The sequence below is a fragment of the Primulina huaijiensis genome, chromosome 2, assembly GCF_012295235.1.
Source record: "Primulina huaijiensis isolate GDHJ02 chromosome 2, ASM1229523v2, whole genome shotgun sequence".
Taxonomy (NCBI): Eukaryota; Viridiplantae; Streptophyta; class Magnoliopsida; order Lamiales; family Gesneriaceae; genus Primulina; species Primulina huaijiensis.
This window is the reverse complement of record NC_133307.1, coordinates 1,269,150-1,291,097: the sequence shown is the minus strand read 5'-3', so window position 1 is coordinate 1,291,097 and position 21,948 is coordinate 1,269,150. Positions and strand designations below refer to the sequence as shown.

At 38.8% G+C, this 21,948-nt stretch overlaps 3 protein-coding genes across 6 annotated transcripts; all 3 read left to right on the top strand.

Moving 5' to 3' along the window:
* The first annotated feature begins 2,265 nt into the window (after nucleotides 1-2,265).
* LOC140963239 (uncharacterized) lies at nucleotides 2,266-9,711 on the top strand. Of its 4 annotated transcripts, XM_073422537.1 has the most exons (11): nucleotides 2,268-2,506; nucleotides 3,050-3,182; nucleotides 3,455-3,914; nucleotides 4,000-4,145; nucleotides 4,896-5,099; nucleotides 5,177-5,341; nucleotides 5,693-6,091; nucleotides 7,720-7,799; nucleotides 7,895-8,258; nucleotides 8,728-8,940; nucleotides 9,150-9,711. In XM_073422537.1, the coding sequence occupies exons 2-11, from the start codon at nucleotides 3,138-3,140 to the stop codon at nucleotides 9,477-9,479; spliced, it is 2,406 nt and encodes an 801-aa protein (XP_073278638.1). In that variant the 5' UTR covers nucleotides 2,268-2,506; nucleotides 3,050-3,137; the 3' UTR covers nucleotides 9,480-9,711. The 4 variants fall into 4 exon arrangements, with proteins under 4 accessions (XP_073278650.1, XP_073278643.1, XP_073278638.1 ...); XM_073422549.1 differs by having other exon boundaries at nucleotides 2,266-3,182; nucleotides 4,902-5,099; XM_073422542.1 differs by having other exon boundaries at nucleotides 2,267-3,182; nucleotides 4,000-4,142.
* A 2,444-nt stretch (nucleotides 9,712-12,155) lies between these two features.
* LOC140971868 (uncharacterized) lies at nucleotides 12,156-20,143 on the top strand. Its single transcript, XM_073434400.1, has 2 exons — nucleotides 12,156-13,818; nucleotides 19,837-20,143. Exon 1 carries the CDS (start codon nucleotides 12,156-12,158, stop codon nucleotides 13,269-13,271), a length of 1,116 nt encoding a protein of 371 aa, XP_073290501.1. The 3' UTR covers nucleotides 13,272-13,818; nucleotides 19,837-20,143.
* Nucleotides 20,144-20,267: 124 nt separating this feature from the next.
* LOC140963230 (polygalacturonase inhibitor-like) lies at nucleotides 20,268-21,459 on the top strand. Its single transcript, XM_073422522.1, has one exon. It carries the CDS (start codon nucleotides 20,308-20,310, stop codon nucleotides 21,298-21,300), a length of 993 nt encoding a protein of 330 aa, XP_073278623.1. The 5' UTR covers nucleotides 20,268-20,307; the 3' UTR covers nucleotides 21,301-21,459.
* The last annotated feature ends 489 nt before the right edge of the window (nucleotides 21,460-21,948 follow it).

The window sequence follows — 21,948 nt, the reverse complement described above, 5'->3', positions numbered from 1 at the left end:
TTACAAACGTGGATGGCTTTCGTAGAAAGACAATTATATTATTACATCTCAACAAATAATATATATAATGTTAAGATCAAGTGTTTATCATTAGACCAAAAACTATGACGGTTAGTCAAGGTGAACTTTATTTTCTCATACTTGTGACAGCGCAGAGTGCAACTACTTGGGTGCTAACGAGTCGGGCTGTTAGGCCCATGAGTCCGGAGAGATGCGTGTCTATTTGCTGGTGTTCTCTCATATCACTTAGAGATCAGTCTTACCTTTTCTTTACCGTCGGTCCTGTTCTAAGTAGAGACATTATTACCCGCTAAGATCTGGTGTCATTATTTTACGGCCCACTTAATCAACCAGATCAAGTTACGCAACGTCAGCAACTTGACGCATGAGAACTTCTCAGGAGATCACCCATCCAGGAGATCACCCATTTGCAATTATTTCCAAAAATTAGGCAGACGTTCCAATGCATGACCTAATACTAGTGTTGAAAAACCAAGGGCATATAATAGTTGATTGATCGTCTAGATAAAAACTTTGAATTATATATATATAATATTTAAAAAGTTTTAAAATTTACCTTTTGAAATATATTACATATTTTGAAATCGCTATTCCGACTCTAATCAAAATAATAAATTTTGGAATAATTCAAAATATACTAGTTGAAATTAAAGTTTTAAAAATTTATTTTCAAATATCAAAACATTACAATCATTAAGTCAATTTGATTATTTCTAAAGAACAAAATTTTGAAAAGTCGAGTTAATCTTAAATATATAAATGATATTAAATAATATGTACTGAGGTTTCAAAACTTTATTATAAATAAATGTCATTAAATATAATTGATATATTAGTTAAACTATTTGCCAATGTTTTGCTTTTGCATTACATTTAATATTTGAAAAGGGAAACAAATTAATGAGACATTAATTGATTGGAGGCAAAGTCCAAGCTAATAATAAATTCTGACTAGGAATAATGTTGGATAAACAAAATTTGAATATTTATTCCATGTTGGGTGTGTAGACCATGGTTTCTAGAAGACTTCATTAGAAAACTTTGATATATACAGACCTATTATACAAACTCATTTTAACTAAGTCACAATCTCAATTAAAACTCATGGCTTACTTAGTAAGTCTACACGACAAGCCCGAACTGACCCACTATCGATCATCCAAACGATAAGCCTGGTGATCAACTCTAGCTTCTTCAACTATTCTTCTTCTCCTTATGATTAGAGCCGGTCTTGAAGGTTGAGTCTGCGCTGTTTCATACATCAAATGAAAATAATATTTTTAACATCAAAAGTAATACTTTTTAACTCAAATAATTAAGCATATATAATACAATATACTTTTGATAGATATTTAACTCAAAACATCATTTATTACATATTATTCTTTCATAATATAACTAACAAAAAATACTTTTTCAGCGAAAAATTATAGTTTAGATATAAAAAATAATATTATTTATGGGTCATGTCGGAAATCTGTTTCAAAGAGTTATCGGGATATCATTGGTTTTGATAACGGGCCAAAAACATTTGAATGATGTTGATGGGTCAAATTTGAGTTGAGTATTTGTGATCCGATTCTGAATCAATAAAATATTATGAGTTTTAGGAAGAATTAAAATTTGAACCATCTTCCAAAAATAGAAATTTCCTAAAAATGAGAAAATATAGCAAAAATTGTAAAATTTGGCTATTATAAATAACACAAAAATTCATGTGAGATTGTCTCACGGGTCAATTTTGTGAAACAGATATTCTATATAGGTCACATACGAAAAAATATTACGTTTTATGTCAAATATATTACTTTTTATTGTAAATATGAATATGACTGATCTGTCTCACGAATAAAGATCTGTGAGACCGTTTTATGAAAGACCTACTCTATAAATAAATTATCAAAATTTTCTTTTTACTAGTATTTTTAGGGTAAATCTGCCATATAATATCATGTTACAAACAATAGCTATGATTATCCGTATATTTCATGCAATCTTCAAAAGCCATTTTTTTAAAATTTAAAATTCTTCAATTTTTAGTCATTCTTTTGTCTCCACAAAAAAAAAATTATAATTTTCGAGTGTTAGTCCGAAATTTCAAAAAAATATTTTTTATTCGATATCATATTAAAAAAATTATTTGTTATATTCCAAACCTATTTTTCTATAAATTTCTGTACTCTAAAATGAAAAAAAAATACTTATTCATATATAATTCTCAATTTTTACCACATTTTCATTAATTTATTAAAATTTCATTGTTATTTTAAAAATAAAACTATAATAATAAATGAATTAGGGCAACTTGGATACGGCCTAGTTCGAACCAATCGTGAACCGGTTTGATTATATCAATCCGACCGAATTAAAATTGAGCTATAAATAAATAAATAAATAAAATCAAGAAAAAAGGGGGAAAAACCTAGGCTAAGAAAAATATCAAATTTCATTGAACGGAAACGCGACTTCCCCTTCGAAATCTTTTGTATGTAGTTTCTGATTCCTCATTTTGTAGTTGCCGTTCTGTTTTCTTTCTTAATCGATTGTAAATTTTGTAGGTCATGAACAAGAGTTTGATTCTGCTTGTGTTTTTGTTGATAAAGTTTAGATTTTGGATTTCAAAATCGCTATTGATCCGCCAAATCAAACTTCTTTTGTTATTAATTGCTAAGTACAATATGATTTCTGCTACTTTTGCTGTTTAGGTCATGTATGGTGCCGGTGTAATGTAATTGCTTGCTATCGTTATCTTTAAGTTTATATTGGCGCTTAATCAGTGTGTGATTATACATGAACTATTTTGAGTTTAAATTAGTCGCTGTAGATGACTTGGATGTTTGTGTTTATCTTGTATCTGTATCTGGAATGGCATATTCGATCATAGGATTGTGTGGTTGTTACCGTTGATAATCTTGTGAAGAAGCAAGCTATCCCTGCCCACACGGTGGCTACTACTAACTTCCCCCACCTCTTTTTCAGAACTATATTGACCTGACTTAAATTACGCTTTCTGGGTTTTTTGAATTAGGAAATTTACTCCACACATTCCTCGAAAGAAGTTTTTACGGGATCCTTAATATTTAGAAGCCTTTTTGAGATTGCAATTTTAGGCGGAAATGTTTTCTGGACTTAAGTTCATACCTCGGGATCAGATCGACGAAGTAAGTTAAACTTTTTCATTTGTTGTGTCTTAAATTAAAGTAATTGTTTTAATTGATTGTATATTTGTGGTGATGGTTTACGCATATGCCTATTATCTAAATCGAGTCCTATTGACTGTAATCCTTTTTGCAAGCTTAACATAGTGGAAATACTGCTACTTTTCTGTTTTGTTAATGTGGTTTCGAGAGTGTGTCATGATATTTCCTGCTACTTATGCCATTCATTAAGTTTACCAGAACTTTAATTTGTTAACAACTGCGTTTACATTTAGTCAAAAGATGGAGCCTTGGAAGATTCTATGAAGAAGAGAGGAAAATCTACCCATAGGCACGAAAAAAATAGGAAAAATAAGCATTACTCCTGCAGTAGTTCTGACGAAGACCTAGAAAGAATAAAAAGTGGGTCTAGAAAGAAAAAGAAATGGTATGATTCAGACGAGGACTTGTCTTCTAAGTCCGAACACTGTAGTAGTCAGAGTGAATCAGAATGTGATCAGAAGAAATATGGGATTAGGAAAAGAGAAAAGAAGAGGCACAATGACAGATCAGAGAGTGAGCACAAATGTCGGTCGAGGAAGAAGTCAATAATTGTAAGAAAAGAATATTCATCTGAGGATGAATCTTTGGGTAAGTTAAGTAACAAAGAGAAAGAAAAAAAGTGGAGTAACAGTAGGCTGCAGGAGGTTGAGAATAGCCGAAGTGATGATAATCCCGTGGACCATGACTTGAATGGTAAGTTTTACTCCATTATTTAATATTGTCATAATGTCTAATATTTATGATTTAAACGTGAGTCTGCTTTGATATGTTAAATCAGATGGCAACAGAAGTTCTCAAATGGGCAATGATACTGTGAGAAAAGAAATGGGATTGGAGTGGATGCTACTCCAGCCAAAAGACAGTATTGAGAAGACTTGTAATAAAGCAACTCGAATTGAGGCAGAGGAAGCTCCGGCTAAAGTGGTGAGCTTATAAAATTTTGCAGGCCTCTGTTGTGACTCTACCACAAAATAAGGTGTTACGTTGCCTTGGAAACCTTTGTATATATTGTTGTTTGTAAAACCCAGAAATAGCCTAACTTGTAAGCACTTGCCTTCTCTTTATGGCAACATGCCTAGTCAAATCCCATCATGTTACATGTTTGTTTTATAAAATATTTAATCTAACCCCCCAAAAAAAACCCCACCCCCCACAACAAAGGAATCGAAAGATAAAATGCTTACATCTCATGTGGATCTCTGGGTTATAATTGTTTGATTGAATTGGAGGTGTTCATGGTTAAAAAATATTGTTCTGGGATATGGTTATGTATGTTTACCAAAACAAGAAGCTTCCTCTTCGATTTCCATAAAATTTCGCAGTGCTCTATCCTAGTTCTGTTATGTTTGCTTTTGGCCCTTCCTCTTCTAAGGATTTGTTTGTTTTTTTCTTTTTTACGTACCATGTTTTATATGCTGGAAAGAATAGAATAGTTTTTGACATTTTTAAATATTTTTTAAACTAATGCCATGACCTTTTACTTTGTCCGTATAAATAACTGCTCATTTGTGTTTCTTTCGTGGGTGCAATTTTGTCACTTGTATCATCAACATTATAGTTTTTTGTGTGAAGGATGCCAAGATTTTGTATTTTTGTAGATACTTTTTCTAGTTTATGATAATGTTCACCTTTTGACTCTTTTGGCTTCTAACTAAAGTTTTTCTTTCTCTTAAGATGAAGAAGGATAATCCCAGGGAACTAAATCCTTATCTGAAAGATAATGAGAGTGGTTATCCAGAAGAAATGGAAAGGATAAAGACTGACGGCAAACAACTTTTATCTTCTTCAATTGTTGGCGATGGAGGTGCCAGCTGGAGGCTTAAAGCTTTGAAAAGAGCCCAAGAGCAAGCAGCTCGTGAAGGAAAGAAACTCCAGGAGGTACTGTAGTATGACCTGATTACATAACAATTTATCCACTATTATCGTTTCTTCTTAATCTATTAGTTCGTCAACAGGTTGTTGAAGATCGTTGGGGTTCTATGGGTCAATTGGCCGCATCAGTGGCTTCTCGTAATGTTGCACCGACTCTTGCTCATCTGCATGCCATAAAGAAAAGGAAAGGGTTGGTAAAGGAGGAACGGGGTAATATAGCTGAAGAAATTGGTAGATCCACCCAGAAGGTAATGGTCCACCAGATCTCAAGATATTATTAAAGCTAGTTTGTAAATGTTGTATAATCAATGAAATCACATTTAAGTTTTCATCTAGCAAAGTTATGGTATTTGGAACCAAGTTATTATGATTTTGTTTCATTCTTTTTGTCCAACCTAAGATGGGTGTTCACTGTCAACTATGTTGCATGAATCAGCAAAATAACTTGTTACATTCTCTTACCAGTATAAGTCAAATAAAAATAGTCTTTTCGCCTTTTGAAAGTTGAAACTACATTAAAATATTGTTTTCGTTATTAGCCAAGGCACTGAAGAAAGATGATTTCTTCACACTGACTCTCTGTCTTTGGATTGCATCAGGGTCCTGATAGGAGAAATGGGGAAGATATTCTCCCTCGACATAAAATGAGAGTTCCCAAAGTTCACGATTCTTTATCTTGGGGGAAGCGGGGATATAAAAATCTATCAACTGAGGATACTGCTCTTGTCTCTGCTGCTATGTCGGAATTAAATAAATTCTCCAATGATGGAAGTTTCATGGATAAATTTATGCCCCAGAAAGATGCTGATTCTGGTGGTTGTGGTAATTCTTCATCTCAAATGTTTGAACACAGAGTAGAACATAAATCTATTAAATTTGAAGACGAGATAACAACAGAAGATGTATCAGTGAAGCCATCAATTAGTGCCAATCAGTTGGCTGCCAAAGCCTTGCAGCTTCGAATGAAAGGAAAACACGAGGAAGCAGAAGAACTGCTGGTATAAATTGATGCTTTTACTATTGTATTTTCTTGTCTTCATTGAATGCTTTACAATTCCCTGGCATTCCCCTGAAAAATTTCCTGAAGGTTTCTCACATATGATACTTCTCGAATTTGTACATGGAGACAAACATGTGTCTTTAAGTGTTGTTGATGTTTTCCTCTGCTGCAGGCAATGTTTGACTCAGATATGGCTCACGTTAAGAAATTTTTGTCAACTTGCTTCCTTATATAGGTGGTTTTATTATCTATGATTCCCGTGCTAATTGAATTCTCACGGTCATGAATGTAGATCTTCCGATATTTCTAAAGGTGGTGTGTTTTGCAGTTTCCATGCTTTGTTTGATTAGGAGTATGAAAAGAACACTGGCGTCTTTAGAAATTTTATATATTTCATTCCTTTCAAACGAACAAACTCAAACTGTGGGAATAAGTTAAAATGCTAATCATGAAGGATCCCCCTCTTATTTACATGTGCTATTGGTTAGGATGTAATTGGAAGTATATTTTATATCCGTTTGATTGATTTAGAAAGAGTTGTTAGATAATTATACATTATTCCTCATTCTTATGGACTCTAGCAGTCTAGTAGCTATATTCTGCATTAAAGCTTGATGTTGCTCTAGAATCATCAGACATCTGTTTAATGTTCTGTGCGTTGTTTGACACAAGTCGGATACAACATCAACATGTGTCCAACATGGTTGCTGCTGTGTTATAAGAAAAAATGAGTATTCAAAGTTGAGAGGTAGGACACGGCTGTACCCTTGTTCGAGACATTTTCAAGTAAATTTCGAAGAATGAAAACTGAACTGGAGAATGAAGAAGGAAACTAATTCACTTATCAGTGCATCAATTTTAACTTGTGATGACTCTCTTTTCATATAAAAGATTTCTCGAATGTTTGCCATGTTAATAGAAGCAAAATAGAGAATGGATTTTCTCAAAAATCCGTCTTTTGGTCGGTGAATATAGTTACATAGGTCCAGCTTTTGTGGTGGAGGAGGAAGGAAGAAGTGTTACACTGATGAATGAGAAAACACTAGGGGTCTGAGTAATTATAGGTGGTNGGGAGGGGGATAATTGAATACGTGGTATAATATAAGATGACTATTTAGTTTGATCTAATTAGTGATGCCTGTATTTTTTAATTATTTTCGTTCTTAGCTAATAATATTAAAATGTTGATTCAATTTTGTTATTAATAATATATAAATAAAATAACATATTCAGCATGTCATTGCCATGTGTTTCCCTAATCGTGAAAATTTGTGGCTGTGGCCTTATCTGCATCCGCGTCTTGTTATGTCACCGTGTCCGTGTGTCATTGATGTTACTCTTATTAAGTTGGGTTACATACTATATTGTGGGCAGTAAGATATGTTGCCTTAGCTTATCTTCCCCATATTGTGAGATATATCAACTCTCCGTTTTCATTTTTTTTGGAATGATTTGAAGGGTTCTTATATTGCATAAGCCCTTGTAATAGTAATACAAAAATGTCGGTTAGTAAGTAATGCAGCTTGTTAGTGTTTGCATCCTCCTTTTTTTAAGAAACTTGAATGTGATTTCTAGAACCCGGGGGTGTTAAGCAATCTAATTTGTTTCTATTTCATTCTTAATCAGAAAGAAGCTGAGAAGATGAAAGTGAAGCACGATACTGAAAATCCGTCTTATAAAATGCCAATTGATGCAACCACAAGCCGGTACTGTACCCTAACAATAATGTCTAATATTGCGGGCTTATATTTTGTAATTCAAAATCTTATCTTCCTCTCTCCCACGTGGGTATCATGTTTAGGTGCATCCTGCACGATGTCTCTTCAAGGCAAAAGAAAAAAGAGGAGGATGCCGATTTGAATCTAGCTAAAAAAATAATGCATAATCACCGGTTCAGCATATCCGGTCAGGCAGATGACGAATATGATTATGATGATGGTCCTAGGACAAAGACTCGGAAGAAAGGAGGGGGTGATAACCGTAAATCCTCTGAGATAACTAATTCTGCAAAGCGCTTCATGACTCAGCAGGACCGCTGCCAGTTCTGTTTTGACAATCCAACAAGACCCAAGCATCTGGCCATTGCCATTGCAAACTTTACCTACTTATCACTGCCTCAAATGCAACCTATTGTCGCAGGTCATTGTTACATCGTGACCTTGCAGGTATACTCGTATGTTTGTGTAGCAAATATGTGTTCTTTTTTACTCTCTTTCCAATCAGAAGTGTTCAACTTATTATACTTGTACTAATTGGGTTCTGATCTATCCCGAGATATTGTCGTTTTAGTGCAATTTTTCTGTATGTTAAGCCTTGTCTCTTCTTGTTCTTTTGTGTTCTGGATCTGTTGGCATCATTCTTAACTATTGTTTGCGCAGTCATATAGTCAGAGGACTTCAAATACACTTTCAACTAATGTTGAAGAATGTGTTTAGTGTGATGTGAATCGGAATACAATATCAAGTGTCGAGTTGATTTCTCTTTTGCATAATTCTATAAATTTCCGCTATTGTAAGTAGTTAACCACTCTTTTACCTGAGAAAGGAGATGGTTACATGTTCTATTGTTTTGTGATAAAATGTGATGAATGGAGATGACTTAAATTGTTGTTTTCCGGCCTTTTCACCTGTGCAGCATGAATCTTCCACAAGAACTGTCGATGATAATGTGTGGGATGAAATTCGAAACTTCAAGAAATGCTTAATAATGATGTTCTCAAAGCAGGAAAGGGATGTTGTTTTTCTTGAGACAGTATTGGGTTTGGCGCATCAAAGGCGCCACTGTTTGGTAGAGTGTGTTCCTTTGCCTCGGGAAATCGTAAAGCAGGCACCTGTTTACTTCAAGAAGGTCAGCTCATCTGGCATGAACTTTCGTGAACACTGATTTTCCTTGCGATATAATCTGAAAGTTAATCTTGAAAGGAATAGAAGGATCATACTTAAGATTTTTTGTGTCCCGGTTTTCGCACTGTATAATTCTTGAGATTTATACGCCTGAGAATATCTTGGAAAAGTGTCTCCAGAGAGTATAATCTTGTAGATTCTTGTTTTTTGCAGGCAATTGATGAAGCTGAAGATGAATGGAGCCAACACAACGCCAAAAAGCTGATCGACACTAGCGTCAAAGGTCTACGAAATTCAATTCCCAAGAATTTCCCTTATTTTCATGTCGAATTCGGTCTCGATAAGGGATTTGTTCATGTTATCGATGATGAAAAGGGTTTCAAAAGTAGCTTCGGCCTCGACATCATAAGAGGTATGTTACAATTGCCAGCAGAAGACATGCATCGACGCTGGAGGCACGAGTCTTTGGACAGGCAAAAACAAGCTGTTGCTAGTTTTGCCAGCGACTGGGAACCTTTTGACTGGACAAAGCAGCTCGACTAATTGTCAATTCACATTCAAGATCCGAGCAACCTTATATTTTCAGTCATCCCTGAGCATGATGACAACAACCACCTGATGATGCAAGAAGTGTCGTCCATATATGAAGGTTGGTGCCATGTTATCGTATTTCCAGCACTTTAAGTTGTATTTTTGTGGTTATTAAATGGAAAAAATTAAAAAAAAACCAGCCTGCATTTTACATGTGCCAGTAAAGAGATTTGTTCACCTTTTATTTCTAAAATTAAAGGATATTATAAATAGATAACATACAAGATGGAAAAATGTTTAGCTTTAATTTGAATAAATGGAGAAAGTGATTTTTTTTTTATTGGTTAATATGTTAAGATGTAGTAAGTATAGTGCGAGTAATTGGATCATTATGTGAATTAATTATTTCGGATTATATAAATTTTATTTGAAGTAAATCAAAATGACATTAATATATATTCGGAATTCCATTTATAATTCCTTTATTTTTTTTCTATGATCATATAAATTTTATTCGACATTGATACTTATCTAATAATACTCAAATTATCATCATGATCATTGTGCTTACCGTCAAATTTTTTGTTTGTTTATGCCTTGACTGTTTGTTTTTATCCAAATGATATTAATTAAAAGTAATATATAGAAATTTATAATTTATTGAACCATCTCATCGTTTGGTTGATTGGCTCAAGTCATATTTAGGGGTCGGAAAAAATACCGAAAAATTCGATATTTAGATCACTTCCCTAGCATGTCTAAGACGTGGCTAAGTCGCCCTTTTGGTGGCTTGGTCCATGGTGCATCGGTTTTTAAACACAAAACAAGAACAGCCCCTTCGCCCCTTTTTAATTCTGCATGTGTCCCTCGGTTTTTGATGGTATGGGATGGATCTTGGTTGGCCTATGGCCCTTAGCCACGGTTCATACCCTACCACTGGATGTCTAGATCGTCCCATGGTCAATCAAATGGCCACTGGAACGAGACGAGACAGCAAGCAAAACAAAACGCCCCTCACGCGCGCAAGGGTGCTATCGGGTGGAACTTTTCTGATGTTGCTGGAATAATTCGAATGGTGGCTGGCCTAGGGCCCTTAGCCATGGTTCAAATCATTCCTTGGGATGTTGTTGAGAGGCTCTGGTTGGTGGTTCAAGCCCCAATGGCCAAAAGTCTCGCAAACGACGCGATGCAAGCAAAGTTGCTGCTGCTGGAATTTGACAGCAACTTGCTGTGTCGGTTCGGAGGCTCGTTTGAGTTCTTGGTTGGCTTTTAGCCTATGGCCTTGGATTGGACAGTGCCCCATCAAGTTAGAAAGGCTACGTTTTTGACCGTTTGTGATTCGGATCATTTTTGAAGTCGTACAAAAATTTACGGTGCGATGTGCCAAATTGACTCTCGAAAGAGCGTTTCTTGTTTTGGCCTCCATTCACCTAGATGTCGACTTGCATCATTTTAGGAGCATTAATTAGTCATTTTTAGCGTATTTTAATCATGACTATTTGATGATTCAGTGTCGGTTCGGGTTGGTTCGGAGTCATGATTAAATACGAAGTCGTCGAGCGTCATTGTCGCATTTTTTTTAACTTAAATTGCATAGTTGGTCAAGTAGAAGCTATTGCATATTTTTCATGGCATATTTAGGTTGCAGCGAGCCTGGGAACGATCCAATCTAGTTGGTAAAATAATACAGGATTTTTCATTATGCAATTTAATTATATTACGTGCATGAAAATAGAAAATACTTATTTTTGAGATTTATGCGATATTGCTTGTGGTCAATTCACTATTTTGGGAGCACTATTTACTCGGTCGCCAGTGACCGATCAGTTCAGTTTGGTACCACCCGGTCGCCAGTGACCGGTCAGTTCAGTTCAGTTTGATACTCCCCCGGTAGCCAGTTACCGATCAGTTCAGTTCAGTGCAGGGGCCACATGCGTAGACCATAATCTCAACAGAAAATTATTACCAGTTATTTCAGTACAGGGCTCCAAGGAGCAACATTTTTACTACGATTTTAATTCAGTCATGCACGTATTATAATTGCTCAGTACAGGTTATTTTCAGTATGCCCCATGACATGATATTTTATCCCATGCAAAATTTTACTAGTATTTACTCGTTACCTACGATATATGCATGTTGAGTCTTTAGGCTCACTAGACTTGATTGTTGTAGGTACTGATGAGGTCAGGGCCGAGGGCGGGGACCAGTGAGCCAGCTTGGGTCAGCAGTAGTGGCACCCGAGGACCTCAGTTCAGCATTTATTATTTTATTTCTCAAACAATTTTTATCAGTTGTGGGATACTCTTAAATTGTTATTTCGCAAATAAATCTTTTCTTCCGCTGCCATTTTGAATATCAAACTTTGTTTATCGGTTTATTTATGAATGAGGCATTTTGATTATTTAAAAAGAAAATTTTTAATTTTTCCGCAAATTTTCAAGCAAGGATTTTTAGGCCTTCACAGTTGGTATCAGAGCCTATGATCTTGTAAAGGGTTGCACTACTACTGACCACGAGAAGCTCACGAAGCCACGTCTTCGGTCTGTAAGTTTTACATTTCAGCATTTTATTTAAAGCATGAATTACTTTGCCAGCATGTTTCCATGAAATGTTTTACGATCAAATCTTTTCAGTATTTCAGTATTTATTTAGAATAAATTATGGAATTATGCATGTTAGTTACGTATGGGTTATGTATGGAACAGTATGCCTCCTAGACGCCAGGTTGGACGCCCGAGAGGTAATGATGAGCGCCGTCATGAAGACGGTGAGGATCAAGGACAGGGGGGATTCGGACCTCCACCTCCTCCACCTCCACCTGACATGAATGCCCAGATGCTAGCTGGGATGACTAGGTTCTTTGCACAGTTTGCAGGGAACAATGCTGCAGCCGCAGCCAGGCCGACAGGGCCCGAGGCTGTCTATGAGAGGTTTATGAAGATGCGTCCGAAGGAGTTTTCTGGGACGTCTGACCCCATGATTGCCGAGGGATGGATCAAATCCCTCGAGGTTATCTTCGAGTTCATGGAGCTTGGAAATGCAGATAGAGTCCGATGTGCCACCTACTTATTCAGTGGTGATGCCCGCTTATGGTGGGAAGGAGCAGCAGTAGCCCTGAACTTGGCTACACTGACTTGGACACGCTTCACGGAGGTTTTCTACTCCAAATATTTTGCTGAGGAAGTGCGCACCAGGTTGACTACCGAGTTCATGAGCTTGAGACAGGGTGATATGACGGTTACGGAGTTCATCCGTAAGTTCGAGAGGGGCTGTCACTTTGTGCCCCTGATAGCAAATGATGCCAGAGCTAAGATGATGCACTTCCTGGTGGGTCTACGGCCGATCTTGCGCCGTGATGTTAGGGTGTCTGACCCTACTACTTACGAGGTCGCGGTCTCCAAAGCCCTAGCCGCAGAGCAGGATCTGCGGGATATCGAGAGGGATCGCCAAGGCAAGCGCCCAGCCCAGGTACCACACCGCCCTCCTCCTCATCAGCATCAACAGCAAAACAAGAGGCCTTTTCATGGGCAGCCCAGAAACAGAGGCCAGCAACAGCAGCAGCAGCAGCGGGGACGCCCAGCCCCGAGGACCTTTGAGCACCCAGTCTGTCCCAGGTGCTCACGCCGCCATCCTGGAGAATGTATGTCTGGTTCTGGAAAGTGTTTTAAGTGTGGCAGTCCTGACCACATGTTGCTGCAGTGCCCTCAGAGGAATCTGCCTACCCAAGGCAGAGTTTTTGCTCTCCATGCCGCAGAAACAAACCCGGAGACTATGTTGTTGACAGGTACCTTTAAGCTTTAAGTTATTATTTGAATTTCCGTGTTTTGGGAACCAGAATTAAGATCTTGAACTTAGAAACTGATATAGGATTGCATGCTCTACTCAATATTATTTTGGGAATTTAAGCTAGAAGAACTTTGATCTTTGCATGTCTATAAGTTTAATTCTTGTAGCTATTGGATTCAACTTAGAGTTCCGATCTTTCAGGAAGAATTTTTATATCTGGTTCCGCTACCAAGGCCTTGATAGATTCAGGGGCCACTCACTCGTTTATTTCGGAGGTCTTTGCGAACTTTCTTAAGATCAAGACCATTGGGCTAGACACAGCCTTTTCAGTAGTGTTGCCGTCAGGCGAGGAGATGGCAGCTACTAATGTGATCAGAGATATAGACCTTGAGCTGCATGGAAATCTTGTGTATGCGGATCTTATCGTGCTACCGATGCCAGAATTTGACATCATCCTAGGGATGGACTGGCTATTGCGGAACAGGGTGTTGATAGACTTCCAGCGGAGATCTGTTCTTGTTCGACCGCCAGGAATGGAGCAGTTCTTATTTGAGCCAGACAGGTACTTTCCTCTACCGCGTATTATTCCTTATGTTCAGGCTAGGAAGCTCGTGCATAGAGGGTGTCGGGCATTTCTAGCAACCTTTTTATCTGTCCCCGAGGCACCCAGCCAGTCAGCCTCAGATGTTCCGATTGTCAGAGATTTCTTAGACGTTTTTCCTGAAGACGTCTCTGGTATGCCACCTGAGAGAGAGGTGGAATTTTCCATTGAGCTTATGCCAGGTACGGCTCCGATCTCAAAAGCACCGTACCGACTTGCACCGACAGAGATGGCAGAGCTTAAGAAGCAGATTCAGGAACTTCTTGACAAGGAGTTCATTCGCCCTAGTTTTTCACCTTGGGGCGCGCCAGTCTTGTTTGTTAAGAAGAAGGATGGCTCTATGAGACTATGCATTGACTACCGGGAGTTGAACAGGGTTACAGTGAAGAACAAATACCCACTTCCAAGGATTGAGGATCTGTTTGACCAGTTACAGGGAGCTTCGATTTTCTCCAAGATTGATCTGCGCTCCGGTTATCACCAGTTGAGGGTGAGAGATGCTGATGTTTCCAAGACTGCTTTCAGGACTCGTTATGGTCACTACGAGTTCCTTGTGATGCCGTTCGGTCTGACGAATGCGCCAGCGATCTTCATGGATCTCATGAATCGCGTATTTCAGCCGTATCTTGACCAGTTTGTGATAGTGTTCATAGACGACATTCTCGTCTACTCCAAGAGTCAAGAGGAGCACAGCAGGCATCTGACCACAGTTTTACAGACCTTGCAGAAGCACAAATTATTCGCAAAGTTCAGTAAGTGCGAATTCTGGTTAGAGAAGGTGGCGTTCTTAGGCCACATTGTTTCTAGCAGTGGTATTGAGGTAGACCCAGCGAAAGTTGCCGCAGTCAGAGATTGGGTTGTGCCGCAGAATGCATCAGAGGTCCGCAGTTTTCTTGGGCTAGCAGGATATTACAGGAAGTTCATTAAGGGATTCTCCTCTATTGCCGTCCCACTCACATCTTTGACCAAGAAGAATGCTAAATTCTTGTGGAGCGAGGAGTGTCAGAAGAGCTTCGATACCTTGAAGCAAGCTCTTATCTCAGCACCAGTGTTGGCCATGCCGTCAGGGCCCGGCGAGTTTGTCCTTTATACCGATGCTTCGAAGCTCGGTTTAGGCGCAGTATTGATGCAGCATGGGAAAGTGATAGCGTATGCTTCTCGACAGTTGAAAATCCACGAGAAGAACTACCCCACCCATGATCTAGAGTTGGCCGCAGTAGTTTTTGCCTTGAAGATTTGGAGGCATTATCTGTATGGAGAGAAGTGCCAGATCTTTACCGACCACAAGAGCCTCAAGTATTTCTTTACGCAGAAGGAGCTGAACATGCGTCAGAGGCGTTGGTTGGAGCTTGTGAAGGATTACGACTGTGACATTAGCTACCACCCGGGTAAAGCTAATGTAGTTGCAGATGCATTGAGCAGAAAAGTCGCAGTAATGGCTCATTTGACGATTCAGAGACCTCTTCAGCTTGAGATGCAGAGGTTTAATCTAGAGTCATATCCTCAAGGTAGAGTTCCCCGTCTATCTACCTTGACCATTCAGTCCTCTCTTCTTGACCGTATTCGCAATGGTCAGTCAGCAGATGAGCAATTGGCACAGTGGAAGAAGAGGGATGAAGCCAAGGGCAGTGTCTTGTATACAGTCAGCGACGGTATTGTGAGATACCGAGACAGGATATGGGTTCCTAGCAGTGATTCTATCCGAGCAGACATCTTATCAGAGGCCCATATGTCGCCGTACTCCATTCACCCTGGGAGTACGAAGATGTACAAGGATCTGCAGCTATTGTATTGGTGGCCAGGGATGAAGAAAGACATCAGACGTTTTGTATCTGAGTGTCTGACTTGTCAGTTAGTGAAAGCAGAGCATCAGAGACCAGCAGGGTTGCTCAAGCCTCTTCCCATTCCCGAGTGGAAGTGGGAGAATGTTACCATGGACTTCGTGACCGGTTTGCCGAAGTCAGTCAGAGGATCAAATGCCATCTGGGTGATTGTAGATCGTCTTACCAAATCAGCGCACTTCTTGCCTATTAAGACGACTTTCACCATGATGCAGTATGCGGAGTTGTACATCCGGGAGATAGTCCGACTCCATGGTATTCCCGTTTCGATCGTATCTGACAGAGACCCCAGATTCACTTCCTCTTTTTGGAAGAGTTTGCATTCGACTATGGGTACGAAGTTGCTGTTTAGCACAGCTTTCCATCCGCAGACAGATGATCAGTCAGAACGAGTTATTCAGATTTTAGAGGATCTTCTCCGTGCTTGTGTGATTGACTTCTCAGGGAGTTGGGAGTCGAAGTTGCCATTGGTGGAGTTCACCTATAACAACAGCTTCCAGTCATCTATTGGTATGGCTCCGTATGAAGCTCTGTATGGCCGCAAGTGTAGATCTCCTGTTCATTGGGATGAAGTAGGAGAGAGAGCAGAATTGGGTCCAGAGATTATTCAGCAGACTGTTGATGTAGTAGCCCAGATCCGCGATAGGATGAGGACTGCTCAGAGTCGACAGAAGAGTTATGCAGATCAGAGGAGGAGAGATCTAGAGTTCGCAGTCGGCGACCATGTTTTCGTGAAGGTGGCACCTATGAAGGGTGTCATGAGATTTGGGAAGAAAGGGAAGCTCAGTCCGAGATTCATTGGACCCTTTGAAATCCTTGACAGAGTTGGGACGCTAGCTTATCGTGTTGCTCTTCCGCCGAATCTGGCCGGAGTACACAATGTGTTCCACGTCTCCATGCTGAGAAAGTACATGGCGAATCCTTCGCATGTGCTGAACTTTGAGCCGTTGCAGCTTACCCCGAACCTGTCTTATGAGGAGAGACCAGTGCAGATCTTAGACAGACAGGAGAAGAAGCTGCGGAACAAGTTGGTTAAGCGAGTCAAAGTCAAATGGCTCAACCATTCAGAGGAGGAAGCTACGTGGGAGTCTGAGCCAGAAATGAGGAGTCGGTACCCCGAGTTATTTGGTGAGTTCTAATTTCGAGGACGAAATTTCTTTAAGGGGGGGAGAGTTGTAGAACCCGTAATTAGACTGCGTATAAGCCATGCATAATTCTAAATTTTTTAATTAAATTGACTTCATTGCATGAGTATTTAAATGCATTCTTTGAAGCTAAATATTTTATTCAGTAGTTTAAATTTTATTCTTTTCAGTTCATTAAGTGAGGCCGGACCGGAGTTGGAGTAAAGAGATAAAAATTTAATGCTAAGAAAACATTTCCTAAAATTTATTTAAGATAATTAATAAGTAAATTTATTGTAAAAGAAGGTTTAAGGAATTATTTAAACAAGTGGAGATAAGTAGTAAATAGAGTTCAATAATTAATTCCTTAATTCTTTTAAATATTTAATGAGTAGATAAAACACTAAAGAGTTAAAATACAATATTCAATAAATATTTTCCCTCCTCTTTATTATAATTTTCGGCCCCTATTATTCAATTTAAAAGTTTAGTTGACAACCCATTTAATTAATAGTCTTCCTATCCATTTTTATTGGGAGATAATTATATCACAACAAATCTTCTATGATAATTAATGGAGCAAGATCCCACCCCACCTAGCTAGATAAAAAAAACGGCCATGTTGTTTTTTTTAAAGATTTAATTGTGATTTTTATTTCAACTCATTCTTTATTTATCCCCTTAAATATTCTAGATAGATTTATCCTCCCCAACTTTTAAATCACTACCAAGATTTAATTAAACCAATTCTCCCTTTGCACCTAGACCTTAAAATCGTCCATATGCACCTCTAATATCCCCAAGAAAAATCTTTGATATCATTCTTTGATTTTTGGGAGCACCATTTAATTAATTAACAAGCATTATCCTAACCTAGTCTAGCTAGAGAAATCGGCCACACCCATTAAATTATCCATCCAAAATTTTTGATAGCAAACAACATTTCAAATTTGAAAAGAAAGGTAGACTTGGTATCCCTTTATTAGTGGATCTCCCACTCACTCCCCTAACCACTTAATCCCCTCCTCCATCACCGAAAACAGCAGCCATTTCAGATTAAAAATCGTGACCCTCATAGCCTAGAACAAGAGAGAAAAATCGAGCAAGTAGCAAGATAAGAAAGCGTTCCACTCGTCCGCGCCGTATCGTTCTTCTTTTCGTTTTTCTTTCAAACGAAAAATCCAAGGCATGTATTTATTTCTTTCAAACCTCAATCAAGTCCTATTATCATTTATTTAACATCACATGATCATCATTTATTGCAAAAACCGAAACACACCATGAAATTTCAAAAACAAAAGTGCATGCAGATTTCGGTCCTTCCTTGTGCAGTTCACGGTTTTGCTTGTTTTTGTGCATTCAGGTGGTTGGCTCGACTCCAGGCTCACCAGGCTACATCTAGACACGTAATAGGATGCATTAGGACCATGTTGGTCCATTCAAACCAGCCCCATGCATGATGAAACCCGAAATGACAGCAGCTTTCCTCCACTGCCATTGTGTGCTTCGAAATTTCAGTTTCTGCTGTCATAGGAAAAGATCTGATCTTGGCTGCCCTAAGGGCCTATAGCCATGGTTAGATCACTTCCCTAGTATGTCTAAGACGTGACTAAGTCACCCTTTTGGTGGCTTGGTCCATGGTGCATCGGTTTTTAAACACAAAGCAAGAACAGCCCCTTCGCCCCTTTTTAATTCTGCATGTGTCCCTCGGTTTTTGATGGTATGGGATGGATCTTGGTTGGCCTATGGCCCTTAGCCACGGTTCATACCATACCCCAAGATGTCTAGGTCGTGCCATGGTCAATGAAATGGCCACTGGAACGACACGAGACAACGAACAAAGCAAAACACCCCTCACGCGCGCAAGGGTGCTATCGGGTGGAACTTTTCTGATGTTGCTGGAATAATTCGAATGGTGGCTGGCCTAGGGCCCTTAGCCATGGTTCAAATCATTCCTTGGGATGTTGTGGAGAGGCTCTGGTCGGTGGTTCAAGCCCCAATGGCCAAAAGTCTCGCAAACGACGCGATGCAAGCGAAGTTGCTGCTGCTGGAATTTGACAGCAACTTGCTGTGACGGTTCGGAGGCTCGTTTGAGTTCTTGGTTGGCTTTTAGCCTATGGCCTTGGACTGGACAGTGCCTCATCGAGTTAGGAAGGCCACGTTTTTGGCCGTTCGTGATTCGGATCATTTTTGAGGTCGTACGAGAATTTACGGTGCGATGTGCCAAATTGACTCTCGAAAGAGCGTTTCATGTTTTGGCCTCCATTCACCTAGATTTCGGCCCTCACCATTTTAGGAGCATAAATTCATAATTTTAAGTGTATTTTAATCATGACTATACGTTGGTTCAGTGTTGGTTCGGGTTGGCTCGGAGTCATGATTAAATACGAAGTCGTCGAGCGTCATTGTCGCATTTTTTTTACTTAAATTGCATAGTTGGTCAAGTAGAAGCTATTGCATATTTTTCATGGCATATTTAGGTTGCAGCGAGCCTGGGAACGATCCAATCCAGTTGGTAAAAAAAATACAGGATATTTCATTATACAATTTAATTATATTACGTGCATGAAAATAGAAAATACTTATTTTGAGATTTATGCGATATTGCTTGTGGTCAATTCACTATTTTGGGAGCACTATTTACTCGGTCGCCAGTGACCGATCAGTTCAGTTTGGTACCACCCGGTCGCCAGTGACCGGTCAGTTCAGTTCAGTTTGATACTCCCCCGGTAGCCAGTTACCGATCAGTTCAGTTCAGTGCAGGGGCCACATGCGTAGACCATAATCTCAACAGAAAATTATTACCAGTTATTTCAGTACAGGGCTCCAAGGAGCAACATTTTTACTACGATTTTAATTCAGTCATGCACGTATTATAATTGCTCAGTACAGGTTATTTTCAGTATGCCCCATGACATGATATTTTATCCCATGCAAAATTTTACTAGTATTTACTCGTTACCTACGATATATGCATGCTGAGTCTTTAGGCTCACTAGACTTGATTGTTGTAGGTACTGATGAGGTCAGGGCCGAGGGCGGGGACCAGTGAGCCAGCTTGGGTCAGCAGTAGTGGCACCCGAGGACCTCAGTTCAGCATTTATTATTTTATTTCTCAAACAATTTTTAACAGTTGTGGGATACTCTTAAATTGTTATTTCGCAAATAAATCTTTTCTTCCGCTGCCATTTTGAATATCAAACTTTTTTTTATCGGTTTAATTATGAATGAGGCATTTTGATCATTTAAAAAGAAAATTTTTAATTTTTCCGCAAATTTTCAAGCAAGGATTCATAGGCCTTCACATCGTCTCATATGATTTTTGAGATAACGACAAATATCTTACTTTATTGTACCATTTTTTAAAAATATATCAAATATCACGGGGGTGAAGGAGATAGAAAAACCCAATTTTGGCACACGCTATTTNATATATATGTCAGCAATCTTGCAATTCCCCAAGAAAAGTTGCCAAATCTCCGAGCATGAAGAAGATTACATATTTTTACATAATTTGTCTCCTAATTTTCTTGTCCGAATCTCATGTGTGCCACTCGATAAGATGCAATCCCCAAGACAAGAAAGTGCTCCTCCAGATCAAAGAATCCTTCGGCAACGCCTACCACTTCGCCTCGTGGAATCCCGACACCGACTGCTGTTACTGGTACATTGTCAAATGCGACCGCAAGACCAATCGGATCTCCCAGTTCAACCTCTTCACCGCCGACATCTCCGGCCAAATCCCCGAAATCATCGGTGATCTCCCGTACCTCGAATCCGTGACCTTTCACAAGATTACGAATCTCACCGGCACAATCCCACGTTCCATCACCAAACTGACTAAGCTCACGAGCCTGACAATCAGTTGGACGAACGTCTCGGGCCCAATCCCGTCATTCCTCGGTGAACTCAAGAACCTGACGTTTCTTGACCTGTCGTTCAACAATTTCAGTGGTTCGATCCCTCCGTCGCTGGCCGAGCTCAGAAACCTTGGCGGGCTTCGGTTAGACAGGAACAAGCTCAGCGGGAGCATACCAGACTCGTTCGGGAACTTGACACCGAGTCTGACTTATATGTTTCTCTCGCACAATCAGCTCTCGGGGACAATTCCCAGAGGTTGGGGCGAGTTGCCTTTCATATCTATCGAGCTGCAACGAAATAGGCTCGAAGGGGATATTTCGTTCTTGTTCGGGAAGAACAAGTCTATACAAGTCGCTGATTTCTCGAGGAATCTGCTGCAGTTTGATTTCTCTAACTTGCAGTTCCCCGACAACTTGGGTACGTTGGATTTGAACCACAACAAGATTTACGGGAGTCTTCCGGAGGATTTGGTGAACCTGGATCGGCTGTTTCTGAATGTCAGCTACAATCGGCTTTGCGGCAAGATTCCGGTTGGCGGGCAGCTGCAGGAATTGGATTACACTTCTTATTTTCACAATAGATGTTTGTGCGGCGCACCGCTGCCGGATTGCAAATGAGGATGAATTGTTGTGGACTGCTCAATTGAAATAAATAAGATTCATGGAAGTTTGTTTTGTGTTAACTCTAAATATGTAATATGTTGATGTCATTAATAAATCATAATTGTGAACTATTTATCTCTTAATTTATTTGCTGATATTTATAAATTACATTTTTTTATTAAAAAAAAATATGTGCTGGAATTACTACGTTTAAATTTGAGTTGGATGTGGAATTGTGTTTGATAATAGTAATGTGTTTGATTTGATTGATTAAATTTGAGATAAAATAGTAAAATGACTCTTTTAACTTTTTCTAAAAAAATAATAAAATATATGAAGTGATATGATTGATGTAAGAGAAATAATTAATGATTTGATTTATGTAAGATACATAATTAATGATTTGATCGAAATAATCCATATTTGATTAGTGTGATAAGATATGATTACTTTTTCCCAACATCATCCAACCTCCTCCAATTCAAATAACATGTAAAAGAATGAACAAAATGATAGTTTCACAAATCATATTTTCTGCTACACTCATTGCGATTTTAATCTTTTATTGTTGTCAAAATTCTGTTTTAGTCTACCGCATCTTTTTTTATATTTACAATTTTAACCTTTTTTCGACATGAACATATGTAGTGAGCAACATATATA